Genomic DNA, 14,037 nt, shown 5'->3' with positions numbered 1-14,037 from the left:
TGTTAGATGGCACGTTTGCATCTCAGCGTCTACTTAGCTTATAATTCCCATGAGTGACTTTTTAGCCTTTCTTAGCATGTTGTGAAAGTATGTAGAAGATAAATCTGTTACTGCTTATCTGTAACTAAGATGAGACTAACAGATGAGGTCGAAGGCTAAGAAGGAAATAAGTACCTGGGTTCGCTTTAATGTATTTGCTGTCTGTTTACAACTTACTATCATTTGCAGACTTTCCAGGGTGGGAGTAACTATGCAGAAACTCATGATCTGTAGAAAAACTGCAGAGGCTGAATATTGAAAATGTGACCCTCTATAGAGTGAAGGACTCAGTTCTTAAAGTTCACTTCAAATGGCTTAAATTAACGATGGATCCTATATGTCTTTTGAGATGGTTAAATTATCCCAATTACTTTTAGAAATACTGAAATATTTGCACTGTATAGCATTATATGGAGATTCTTGCCAACTGAAAAAGTTCTTCCAAAGAAATAAAATAATAGCATAAATAAGTAGAGAAACTCTATTAAGAATTGAAATAAACGTTTTTTTCTCAGGTCTTAAGTTTACCCTGTGTCACTAAAGAGATAGTATGTTTTATCAGACTCTAGGCTTTACTTAGACCTCAGACTCTTTGCACGATTCATATTCCATTGGCTTTTTTTCCCTTAGAGATTATGGATCTGTAGGTAAGGATCTCCATTTTATGTATAGAAAGACTTCAGTAGGCTAAGAAACAAAGTCTTCACTCACTCTTATGTCTATGACAAAACTCTCAGCTTCACAGCAGGATTTTGATTTGCTAGAATAACTTTCAAAGAGTCACTAACTCATCTTCTATCCACAAAGACTAATGATGGAGGGTGACGTTAAGAGCGCTAGTGATGAATCTAGATTCCTTTGGTTTTAATGCATTGACATCTGTTTTCACATGTCTAGCATCCCTTTTTTCCCGTGGTTTATTTATCAAAGTGGGAAACTGAGATTAACAATGTCAGTGTAACTCTCTTTTTCATTACTCTACCTAGAAAATTACGATATTCAACATACATTATTGAATATTCATTTTATGATGGTGAAACACACCATACTTCTAAATTGCAATGGCTCTTTAAGAAGGTTTATAGCAACAGGATTAGTTAACATGTATTAGTGATCCAGCATGGGAAAATTTCACTGAATCTTCTTATCAGCAGAATTCATCTGGTCTTTCTAAGCACTGGTTTTTAGAATGTCCTTTAGCAAACAAGTAAACACTGGGAACATGGGGATGATGTGGGATTTAACCAGGGAACAACCCAGGCAATGATGGTCCTGCTTGTGAGTCTTCTGGCTGATGTTAGAGAGCCCTCTACTGCTTGTGGTGGTGACTCCTTCAGTTAATTTATCTCTTAAACCCGCGTTATTCCGAACTTGTTGGCACTTTGATAGCACTCCCTGCCCCTCCCCCCCCCCCCACAAACACAGTCTAAAAGGGAGTTAAAAGCTGCCTTGCCTCAAGTCTGGGTTAACCCTTCTGGGGTTGAATATCTGAACTTAGACTCATCACCAGTGTGGTTTGTATTTGGAAGTAACGAGAATCATTGAGAACAAGACAGACCTCTGTGGGCTCTACTCTCATGTGGTGGTTGCAGTACCCCTGGAGTTTCAATATTTGCTAATTACTCCGGATAAAGAAGATAGTATGAACTAAGGTTCATACCTTAGTTAAGGATACCTTCATACCTTACCTAAGGATATTCTTAAATTTTACAGAGATCACCCTGTCTAAGCCACTGAAAGAAGGAGAGGTGTTAGAGAGTCAGCACTAAACAGTGGGGAAGGCGATGGAAAGATAATAAACTTGCCGTCAAGAAACATATCCAGACGCTGACAGCTAATTAGCCATGTGAATTTGGGCAGGTCATTTTCCTCACCTATAAAATGGGATGATAATACCTACTACACTTACTTAGAGGAGAAATTTTGTAGTTAAAGAATATTATAGTTCTTTGTGAATGCTAACTCTTCACACGTAAAGAGTAGTCGCATGTTGCTTTCCTTCTGATTTTGTTACTCTTACACTTGCATTATCTTTCAGTTCCTTGAAGCGAGAGTGCTTTACACTTAAGGTGACGCTCTGCCGTTGCATTGTATTGGATGAGTAGTAGGAAGCGACCTAAAGCATGATTTGTGGGAAGGGCCACTGCAAATACCATAGAATCAAATTCCTTGAAACTCTCAAAACTTTTTACCCTGTTTTTCTTGTAATACTTATATATTTATGTGATGATAGAATGAACTGGCAAAAAATAGTTTGTACTATATGAAACCTTTTAAAAGCACGATTTATTCTTCCCTTAACAAGAACCAGAAATAACTTTTTCAGTAATAGCTTTATCGATATAATTTACGTACCGTGCACTTCACCTACTTAAAGTATACAATTCAATGGTTATTAGTATATTCACAAGGTTTTGCAACCGTCACTGACAGTCAATTTTAGAATATTTCTGTCACCCAAAAAGAAGCCCTGTGCTCTTTACCTCTCAATCCCTACTGTGGGCTGAATGTTTGTGCCCCTCAAAATTCATATGCTGAAGCTTTAATCCCCAGTGTCATGGTATTTGGAGGTGGGACCTTTGGGAGGTAAGTAGATTTGGATGAGGCCGTAGAGGTGGAGCTCCCAAGATAGGATTGGTGCCCTTACAAGGAGATGAAAGGATCAGAGCACAATCTCCCCACCCACCCCCATCCATGGAGGTATAGCAAGAAGGTGGAAATCTGCAAGCCAGGGAGAGCTCTCACCAGAACCTGCCACGCTGGCACCCTGATCTCAGACTTCCAATCTTTGGAACCGTGAGAAGTAAATGTTTCTGTTGTTGAAGCCACCCAACCTGTGGTATCTTGATATAGCAGCCCAAACGACCTGTGGTATCTTGTTATAGCAGCCCAGACTGACCAAAGCCACCCTCAAGCCCCCTCTCCCAGCTCTAGGCAACCACGAATCTACTTTCTGTCTCTATAGACTCGCCTTTTCTAGATACTACATTATAACAGATCATCAAGAAGCCAGATGTGGAAACGGATTTTATTTCTTGCATAAAAAAGATATATTGATGGGAAATAGTGGGGACGCGTGTAGTAAAAAGAAATAGTAGGAAGCCCTAGAAGTTGATTTTTTAAAGTAAGTGACCCCAGTAAAAGAAATAAAAATACTGGGTGAGGGGAGAGGGAAGGGACACAGGATACATTCTATGAAAACCTTTTAAGGTTTGGGGTCAGGAAAACATGGCATCTTCTCATCAAATATTAAGAATAAAAATCAGAACACTTGAACTTCCTAGAAATAAAAATGAAGAACTGAACTGCTTTTCTCAGATCACATTGAATGGAACCAAAACACTAGAAAAAGTTAAGTAGGGTTCAGGAAAACCTTAAGATGATACCTCAGTAGTTTTGCTGTCAGCAAAATGACGATGGGAAGGAATGTAACTTCGCTGTCTAGGTTAAAATAGCCCCTGAAACTAAAATTAGGAACCAAAAGCCAGCCAGAGGAGACCATTGATAAACTCTACTGTGTTTTTGTAAGGGACTCTCCTTCATTTTCAACTCCTCGACTTGGTGAAAACTCAAGTGCCTGCCTCTGCGTGCGTGCGTGCGTGCGTGTCTGTCTCTGTGTCTTTCTCAGTTCCTCTAGTGCCGCCGCCTGGCACAGCCCTGCAGTGCTTCCTCACGCCTTCACACATCCTCGGCCTTTGTTGGAGAACTTTTCTCCTGTCCACTATCTTTTTCCAGTGTGACCCGCACAATTCACTCCCAGTGTCACTTACGTCCCCTAAGCTCCCCTAACATGCGGGTCTGCACCGAGCTTCTGACTTCAAGGTCTGGAGCTCTGGCTTCCACAGACCCGAGATTCGGGATGTGAATCTCAGCCCCACCTGGCTCCGTGACCTTCCACCAGTTGCTTAACCTTTCTAAAACTTACTTTTCTTCTTTGAAAAAGCTGGTGAGTAATACCTTCCTCCAAAGATGTCACTGAGGATTGAGTGAGATAATGTACATGAAGCTCTCAGCCCAAAGCCTGGCTTATTAGGGAGAGCTCTCAGTACGTGGTAGCTCTGGATCCCTTTTCTTATGATAATGGTCAGATGTCAAGTTTCTGTTTCTCGGCTGGCCTATAAATTCTGGGAAGGTGGAGCCCATATCTTAATAGCCTGTGTATCTCCAGCCCCTCTCATAGGCTCTGATAAGCAGTAGACACTCAAAAAAGGGCTGAATGAGCACTGGCCGTGGTTTTGGAAGCTCACAGAGCTCAAGCCTGGGTGGACGTCAACCTTTGTACACTCGCCGGTCACTCGTCCTCCTGCAAACCTGTGTAAAATCACGGCAGTGTAGATACACGTCCTTGACTCCTCTTTCTGTACAGAGCCCTCCTGTGGCAGGGGGAGGGTTCACTGGCTGGAAGGTGACAGGCGAATTCGCATTGCTTTCTGCACAGTTCTGCCTGCCTCAAGAAATCCGCATTCAGAGTTAACGACTGGGGAAATTATATACCTGCCATTAAGAATGTTATAATAAAGGGAATCATTGAAAGAATTTAGTAAAAACACAATTTCCTGTTTCCTTCTTCCCTTCTGCACGTATCCCCCTGTTCTTTTGCTTCTGTTTCAGTATCTAAAGATTAGAAAGCATTTTAACTGACTTGCTAATGTTCCAAAAGTATTCTCTTATCCACTAATATCAACCCCCTCAAAAAGAAAGTTACTGTGTTTTTACATTCTAAACTACTGCCTCCCTAAGGCGGTATTGCTCTGTCTATAATAATGATACGCGTCAGTCTGCTGAACAAGAATCTCAAAAACAAATCAGAGCTTCCAGCTGCATTGAAAATAGTTTCGTGACTAAACCAAAAATTTCTTTAAGCTCCACCCAAACCTTTGGGTTTGCAATGAAGAAAAAAAAAAATTTCTTTTCCTGCTCTCAAGCCAGAACAAACAGATAGAGTGTGTGGCAAGGCCGTATTCAAACATTGCCTTGCCTGAACAAATCCTTTTCTGGGCTCACTGTACCCTGCAGAAAGTACAGGGTTTATATTACTGGCACAGTGGCAGAGCTCCCCCTCCGTGCAGTGGGAGAAAATTAATTTTCTTTTCTAAATAAGGGTGGGAGAAAACCCATGGCACAGTTGCACTTCCATTAAGTTTGGAATCGCAGGGAAGAAGATAAACTAATCAACATACAACTCTCTGAGAATGCTTCCGGCTGGCAAAATTAATTTTACAAATTATATGTTTTTAAAATATGTAATCACACGGTAGTGTCAGCACTCAGAATGGTCTTGATGACACAGCCACTGACTGAGCACCCGGAATGTACCTTGCTAGGTGCTGGTGGGACAAACGTAAAGACAAATCCAGGAGGTGAGGCAGGCATCCAAACTAAGGAACTTCGGCGTCGTTTGCTAAGCACTGGCTCATGGCTGTGAACAGCGTCCGGGAGCCTGGAGGGAGAAGCCACTCCCCTCTCCAGGGTGATGGAGATGGCATCCCAGATTAGATGACATTTGAGCTGAGAGATGAAGTATTTACCAGGCAGAGAGAGGTGGTGGAAGCATTTAAGATAGAGGGAACAGCACGTACAGACAGAGTTATGAAAGTGCAGTGAGAGGTCGACAGAGGCTCACTGCCCTGAGATTGGGAGGACTCTTGTGCCAGGTTCAGACATCTGGATTTTACCCCAAAGACAAAGGGGAAGCAGGGAGGCTTTTAGGTTAGGGGGATAAATCTGGTGGGGGTATTAAGGGTAAACTGCTCTGGATGGCAGGGAAAAAGAGTACTGCCCCTCTGAAAGACTACGGCAGTGGAAATGGAAAGGAAAGATCAGATTCAGAAGACTTGTCTCTTTCTGAGATGAAATCAACATAGTCTGGTGATTGACCACGTGGGGAGGTAAGGGATAAACTTTTTTTTTTTTTTTAAGGAGAGCAGTTGGCCTGTTAATACAACTCAAATATTGTAACAGGCATGAGGATTCTGTCCTGTGACTTCTAAACACATCTCCAGCCAGGTTCCCCTGTAAAGTGGAATGTAAGGCTCTTGGCTGTGTCAGCCAGTCCACAGGTAGTAATAGTTTCCTGGTGACCTTCTCACTGTAGGGAAAGATACAAAAGAGGTAGAAGGTGAAGCAATCCCACCCCTCCCTGCTTAAAACTTAACTCCCCTTCCCTGACAAGCGCACACCCTCACCACCCCCTCCAACTCCCTAGAGATTGAAAGGTGGTCATCAGAAGGGCATCCACGCTTAGAACTAGCTGGGGAGGGGGATTGAATTAGAATGAGATGCTCCCTAGTTCCCTCCAAGAATAATAGTTCTTTGACTTGAAGAGACCAAAATATAGGTGATAAAGAATGCTGTGGTCACAAAGTAAGGAGGAATCGAAAAAAAAAAAACACAAAAAACCGGGGGTCCCTGAGTGTCCTTGACACCATCCTGTGGTATAAGCAGGAAAAGAATATTTAAAAGAGACTTGGATAGAGACACAGATTTACAGAACAAAAGTATGGACACCAAGGGGGGAAAGCGGAGACGGGGCTGGTGGTGGGATGAATTGGGAGATTGGGATTGACATGTATACACTGATGTGTATAAAATGGATGACTAGTAAGAACCTGCTGTATAAAAAATAAATAAAATTCAAAAATATGTAAATAAATTGAAATGAAATTCAAAAAAAAAAAAAGAGAGAGAGAGAGAGACCTGGAAATCCTCTGTCAGCTCCACCACGGTCATCTAGAACAACATTCTCACGTCCATTGCTGGGCATATCTGGACCCGCTTCCTCTCTGATTTTCTGTGCCATCCAGGCTCAACCAAAATCTGTACTCCTTTGGCCCAGAGCTGATTCTGGCAGTGGGGCAGAGAAGAAAAGTGTTTGTTCTCTGTCCTATGAGAACATAGATCTTAATTCAGCAACAGTCACTGAGTATTAATTACACATCAAGCCAGGGAGATGTGTTTTTCGCAAAGTGTTTTTCACCTGTGGATCATGACCTGTTGGTGGTCATAAAACCAGTTGAGCAGGTTGTGACCAGTGTTTTATATAAAGCGAAGTATAACAAAATAGAAAACATCCAAAGTAAGAATAATTTTATGAAATGTGTCCCTTTTATGTGTCTGTGTACTATCATGATGTAGAATGTGTTTCTAACTGGATCGTGGCCAAAGTTTTTCAAAACACTGACTCTGGACTGCTTACTGACGATAGTTTATTTGAACGAGAGGTTAGTACGGGCCTGGAAATCGAATCCTCATGTCAGTGTGGGAAATCCATTCTAGTTTTAGCATCGCTACAAATGAATTTCCAGAGCACAACCTTTACATGAGATGGAGACACTTTCTGCAGGTTCTTAATTCCGGATTTGGGGAAAAAAACCATTTTTTTAGTAGATATATTAGTTTCCCAGCACAGCCGTGACGAAGTACCACAAACAGGGTAGCCCAGAAAACCAGCAATTTCTTGTCTCACAGTCTGGAGTCCAGAAGTCCCAGATTTACATGTTGGCTAGGGCTGTGCTCCCTCTAAAGACCCTGCCTCTCTCCTCGCTTCCTGGAGATCTCGGCTTGTGGCAACACAATTCCAGTCTTCACAACGTATGCTCCCTGTGTGCAAATATCCTGTGGATGAGGGCGCTGGTCATATTGAATTAGGGCCCGCTACAGTAACTTCACTTTAACTCGGTCACCTCTCTAAAGACTGTATTTGCAAGTAAGATCACGTCCTGAGTTTCTGGGGGTTAGGGCTTCAAAGTGTCTTTTTGCAGGGACACAATTCATCCCCTAACAATATATTTCAAGTTTCTCCTAAGCACTGAAGAAGGTGGTAGAAATATCTTCCTGTCTTATTGGAGGGAAAGCTGTAACTGTTTGGAAGTCTTCTGATTGGTTTTGCTTCCGAAGTGTAATACCTCTTGGTGTTCGCCAAACTTTCCAGTCCTGTGAACATTAACATTTCAGCTCTTTGCATTACCCTTTGGTCAGGAAAACATATTTGCTCTTGAACTTCAATGGTTTGTTTTTATTTCTACTGGCAGCTAGGTGTTGCATTCTTAGTTACAACATACAAGTAATAAAACTGGAAACAAAGTTGCTTGGGTTTATAGTAAAGAAGTATACATCCATCGACAAAAATGCCCCCTGAAATTACAGGGGCAAACACTTAGCTATGAACTGATCTGTTTTCCAAAACTGACTTGTTTTCCGAAAGGAACAGGGAGATTGTTTTCTACCGTGTTCCTCCTGAATGGAGCTGAACCAAAAATCTGAGCAGCGGAACGCCAGCTGCTACATCACACCCCAAATGGAGCGGTGTAAATGCTATAAATGGAGGGTTATGAATGTTAATGCCTGAGACTGGGGATAAATCAAAAGGCTCCAGCATGGCACTTTATATTTTGCAGAGGAAGGAAGGAAAGAAAATGTGCTAATTCCACTCACCTCATCGTCCTCCAAGAAAATTAATCTATGAAAATTCTTCCACTTAGTACACTCTGTTGCAATATGAGGGAAAAACCTGAATTCCAGAGAAAACGTTTACTTAATACTTTAAATTTTGTCCTTTCACTTGGCCCTCCCTTTCTCTCTCCCCTTGGCTGTTTGTGGTTTTTTGTTTGTTTGTTTGTTTGTTTGTTTGTATTTAAGCCCCAGTAGATGTTTTTTCGAGTTTCTTCAATGAATGGAACCTACTCCTTAGCCTTTACCTATTTTGCTGTACTTTTCAGTACCCAAGGAACACTTACAAACTATCTCTCGTAGCTCAGATCACTTGAAAATGTAAAGTATGTAGCCCAGTATGCAGATTATGTTCATTTGGGGGTAGCCAGCCACATTAACCAATTAGAAAGTTGGACTAATTGGAACATTTATCAGGACAGTTCAGAAGGGAGTTGAATGGAATGGTGGTTTGATCCAGTAACTGAGTGTCCGTTCTGAATACCTCAGGCTGGGAATTCTCCCAAGAGTATTTGGTTTTTCTTAGACACGGAAAACGCCGTGCTTTTCACAATGTCGGTTAGCTTGCTGTGTAATTAAATTGATAGGGATTGCATTCTGTGGCTTCAGTTTAGACCTGAGTGCAGCTTGGGAAGAGATTGTAAGTCTGGGTGTCATCCGTTCATGTGCCTTTATGTTCAACCAATGTTGAACCGCATAAAAAGATAAGTTAGTATAGCACAGGGAACGGTACTCAGTATTCTGTAATAACCTATATGGGAGAAGAATCTGAAAAAGAATGAATATATGTGTATGTGTAACTGAATTACTTTGCCGTAGGCCTGAAGCTAACACAACATTGTAAATCAATTAAACGCCAATATAAAATAAAAATTAAATTTAAAAAAAAGGTAAGTTAGGCCCCCACTAAAACCCTCCAGTCTGTTATTGCCCTTCTCAGTTGTAGCTTCTTAGCTGTGGACTGTTACTTGGGTCTATTTGATAAATGTCCTTCCCACAGGTAGCTGTTTTGAGAGACTATAACAGCCCATGTCTGAGGACATTAGGCACCCAGTGGCCTGACATACATGAGGTGATTGCCCAAATCTCTCAGTGTATTTAAATTTAAAAAAAAAAAAAAAAAGGCAAACTAATTAGCTGCTTAAACTTGGCTATTATTCTGAGTCAGCAAACAGGAAAGAATTAAAACATGGGGTTTATACTAGTAACCAAGGAGGAAACTGAATGAATTCCAGGTTGTTACGGTTTGTCATTGGCTTCATTTCATGACACGCACTCCCCTCTTCATTCATAGTACATGTGCTTATTTTTAAAAATTGAAAGTAAATCTGAATTAATTCCCAATTTAAAATTTAGGGAAAAAATTACAACTCAGTTAATATCGTTGGACATGTCTGAGATTGATGTAAAGCTAGGAACAGGCATAAATATCTCTATAAATAGGTGTTTGGGGACATATAATAATAGTCCAATATTCATTTTGCACAGAGGTAGAAATGGTGATATTTTCAAATGTTTTGCATTCCAGTGTGTAAATTTTATGGAAACGTTTCTTTTCTCTGTTCTATTTGGAAGAATTGTCCTTGGCCATTTTTCCTTCAAATTGCCTGTGAAGTCAATGCATAAAATTGATTTTTAGAATTAATTGACTTAATCAATTTGAAATCAATGCTTTAGTTGTTTCATAATTTATACTGTTGTCAAGATTACATTACTAAACCCCGGGCAAGGGTACTTTTATGAAAGGGAAAAAAGAAATAGGCTAATTAAGTGTCAAAATTAATTATTTATCCTCGTTTTCTTTTCAAATTATATTGTTCTTCTTGGGTACTGTGCATGGATTGCTGCCCTGTTGACTGCTACTGAGTAAGCAAATCTACTGCGGAGTCTGTTTCATTTTACTTAAATAACAGCGCTTACATTTTCTTTTTTGGAACACTTATAACTGCTCAGAATTCAGGGACATATCCAAATTAAGAACTTCTGATTTTTGTCTTTCATTGACACATTTACCTTAAACAAATGCAGCCTGAAAAATATTTGCTCATGATTAAAAACTTGTGTTTCTGTCGAGACATTCTTGACATGGTGCCAATACATGTTAATAAATTAATCACCTTGTACACACTATCAGGCATAACGCATTGTGAATGGACTTTGACTGAGGTCGGTGTAGTTGCTATAATCAGAAGCGTGACACGGAGCTTATAAATTATAAAGTCCACAAGATCTTGTGCCAGAATGAGGACATTCACTCCAGAATATTTTGATAAGTTAAAATTGAAGGCAAGGTAGTAAACAACAAAAGTGTGTTTGTTGTCTGCACAGCACTGGCTGTGTGACCTGGTTAAGTTGTGTGCCCTCTCTGAGCCTGCTGCTCTCAAGGGAGGGGCAAGTACCAGAGAGGGTTTTTATGAGGATTTACGTGAGATAATTAATGTCAAGCACCTGAGGGTACCTGGCTGATGAATAAGTGTCTGAGGGAGAGAAGGTGTAAAGAGAGAAAAGATTGATTTTGATTGCCTCTGTTGGCTACAAGGAAATTTTCAGGCACACGCAAAAGGTGTTAGCCAACGCACATGAACAGCTGTGTTCAGAACTCTGTACCCTTAAATCATCTCCCAAATGATTTTCTGAATTCTAAGAAAACCAACCATATTGCTAATTGAATGTTCACTAAAGTACCCTTGTTAATTTTCATTATAATTGGTTACACGTTAGAGTTAAGGATCTGTTCTGGGCAAAAAAGTATTTAGTGCAGTGCTCATTTTATAACACTTGTGTGGCCCAAATCTTGGCTCCCCGTACACCGATGCCGAAATGAGATACAGAGACAGTTTTGGAGGAGAAAGCAAGGGTGGGTTTATTCTTTGCCAGGCAAAGAGGGGAACACAGCAGGCTAGCACCTCAAGAACTGTGCCCCCTCCCTGGGGCATAGGGAGAGGTCAGGGCTGGTGGTCAGGGGTGTGCAATAAGGATGGAGGCAGTAACAGTCCTGCATTCTTCTCTCTTTTGCAGAGTTTCGAGAGGGTGGGGTTGCTGACAGGATTAGGGTGTGTGCAGGGTCTCAGGTGGCCCGTCTGCTAATCTTGATGAGTTTCTCTGGTCCCTTTAATCTTGCCTCATGTGGTTTCTCGGCAGCTCCTCCCTTGATTTGCAACTGTTCCAATCTGCCCTTTGGAACTCAGGGAAGGTCATGGAGGCTGGAGTCTTGCCTACAAGAAATGGGGAACAGAAAGGCCTCTGTGCCTGGGAGCCCCATAGGCCCCGCTCGGTTTCACATGGAGGCAATGTTCCCATAATAGTAAAATCATTATAGGTTTTTTGTTGCAGCCTTTTTGCACAGTGTCGGTCACACTTAGTACTCTTTGACACTGAACCCTTGATTAGGAAACAAACCCAATTCTAACATGTTTATAATTTGTTCAGTGTTTTCAAGGACTATGTTGAAGTCAAATGTGTAAGCCCCTTGTATCAGTCTGGCTTAAAGCAGTCACTACTGTAATAGCGCTGCTCTAGGTGGTTTCTTCCCAGGACACCTGGACAGTTCCCAGGTGTTAGTGCCTGTAACTTGTGAAGCTTTGCCTTCAGCCCATTAACATTATAGAGTCAAGAATAAAGCTGATCCATCACTTACCTTTCACTTGGGAAGAATTGGCACAATCAGTTACAAACAAAATCTTTCGCAAGATAAACACTAGAATAGTGAAGCGATATTGACGTTGGAAACCAAAATCATCAGAGAGTGACAAATAGCATGCCATATTTTTTTTTTTTTTTTTTTCCTGTACGCGGGCCTCTCACTGTTGTGGCCTCTCCCGTTGTGGAGCACAGGCTCCGGACGCGCAGGCTCAGCGGCCATTGCTCACGGGTCCAACCGCTCCACGGCACGCGGGATCCTCCCGGACTGGGGCACAAACCCATGTTCCCTGCATCAGCAGGCGGACTCTCAACCACTGCGCCACCAGGGAAGCCCCAGTATGCCATATTTTATGTGCCGTCTTGCAACTAAAATGTTAAGACCTTTTCAACTTCCAGGACAGGGTTGCGTGTGTGTGTGTGTGTGTGTGTGTGTGTTTTACACTATAACTTGTAATAAGATTTTTGGTGATTGCCAGGATAATATTACCAACTGAAGCAAATTTTTCTCTTTTCATCAATGTTGCTTGTGGTATACCACAGGGGTACAAGAAGAAAATATTAGCACTTCTTAATTTTATCTGATACTTCACATTTCTACTTTTATCTGTTTAATGATGCACATAATTAACATAAATAGATACTCAGTCATATATTAAGGGGAGTAGCTGCTTAAAAACAAATTTTTATGTGAGTGTGTAATCAGAAATGTTCAAAGACCACTCCAGTAGACACTGAAGGGGAGAGACTCCTTCATTGATTTGAGGTCATTTATCAGAAGAAAAAAACATGTAGAAGAAAGGAAAAATATTTTACTATAGTATATATTTTTAATTAAATATTTTTATATTAAGCTTCACATTGCTTCAGTGCCGTTTGAGGAACTTACACTATTATTTTTTTGGCTGCGTTGCGTCTTCACTGCTGTACACGAGCCTTCTCTAGTCGAGGCGAGCGGGGGCTACTCTTCATTTTGGTGTGCGGGCTTCTCATTGCGGTGATTTCTCGTGTTGTGGAGCACAGGCTTCAGTAGTTGCAGCATGTGGGCTCAGTAGCTGTGGCTCAGGGGCTCTAAAGCGCAGGCTCAGTAGTTGTGGCGCACAGGCTTCATTGCTCCGCGGCACGTGGGATCTTCCTGGACCGGGTATCGAACCCGTGTCCCCTGCGTTGGCAGGCGGATTCTTAAGCGCTGCGCCACCAGGGAAGTCCCTTAAACTATTTTTTATAGTTTCATTTGTATCCTTTCATGTTATTCACCCTCATTAATACTGTGCGTAACTATAGACAACGAAGAGCATGAGTGTTGTTTACTGATGCCCTAGCATTTCATTGCTAGGGTAATATACACTTAACAGGAGTATTTTGTTGGCTGTCTTACTTTCATCTCATGTTAATGAGTTGTAATTAGCTTTATTGAGATAATTGAGTATGTAATCATTTTAAGGGTTTATGTGTAATATATGAATACTTGGATTGGGCTTGTAGAATAAGGTAGTAAAAAACTTCCTCTTCAAAGGGTGATGTGAATTACTTTTGCCTTAGGCTAATCTTGAAAGAAACCTCTCTTGCTGGTCTCCCTTGAAGAAGTAATTGACCTTGGCTAGGTCCAAGGTAGAGTATATTTTACTAACCTTACTCCATAGTGAGATTAGCTCTAATGTGTCAAAAGAAAAATTGTGATAGGTGGAACAGAGTTTTAGTAAAATTGAGATGTTATGATATTAACAGGAATTATATTCAAGTTTTCTTTTCCTTTCAGTTCGCAGGAAGATGAAAGACCTATGTCACCTTTCTATTTGAGGTACTTATTTGATTTTTATTGGTCTGTTACAGAGAATTGGGGAAGGTTAAGGCTTCTTTGGGTTTATTTGCCCAGGTTAATTCTTTTCGATAGAATATTCTGTGCTGTGG

General features: G+C 41.1%; 1 protein-coding gene across 1 annotated transcript in view; it reads left to right on the top strand.

Annotated features, from left to right (window-relative positions):
• Positions 1–14,037, top strand: part of FAM13A (family with sequence similarity 13 member A) — a 306,916-nt gene that overhangs the window by 214,502 nt on the left and 78,377 nt on the right. The window contains exon 7 of the mRNA XM_065878125.1: positions 13,886–13,927. Within this exon, the coding sequence (XP_065734197.1) occupies positions 13,886–13,927 (42 nt within the window). The remainder of the gene's footprint in view (positions 1–13,885; positions 13,928–14,037) is intronic.

The sequence above is a fragment of the Phocoena phocoena genome, chromosome 5, assembly GCF_963924675.1.
Source record: "Phocoena phocoena chromosome 5, mPhoPho1.1, whole genome shotgun sequence".
In the NCBI taxonomy this organism is placed as follows: domain Eukaryota; kingdom Metazoa; phylum Chordata; class Mammalia; order Artiodactyla; family Phocoenidae; genus Phocoena; species Phocoena phocoena.
The sequence above is the reverse complement of the archived record's forward strand: the minus strand, read 5'-3'. Positions and strand labels throughout refer to the sequence as shown.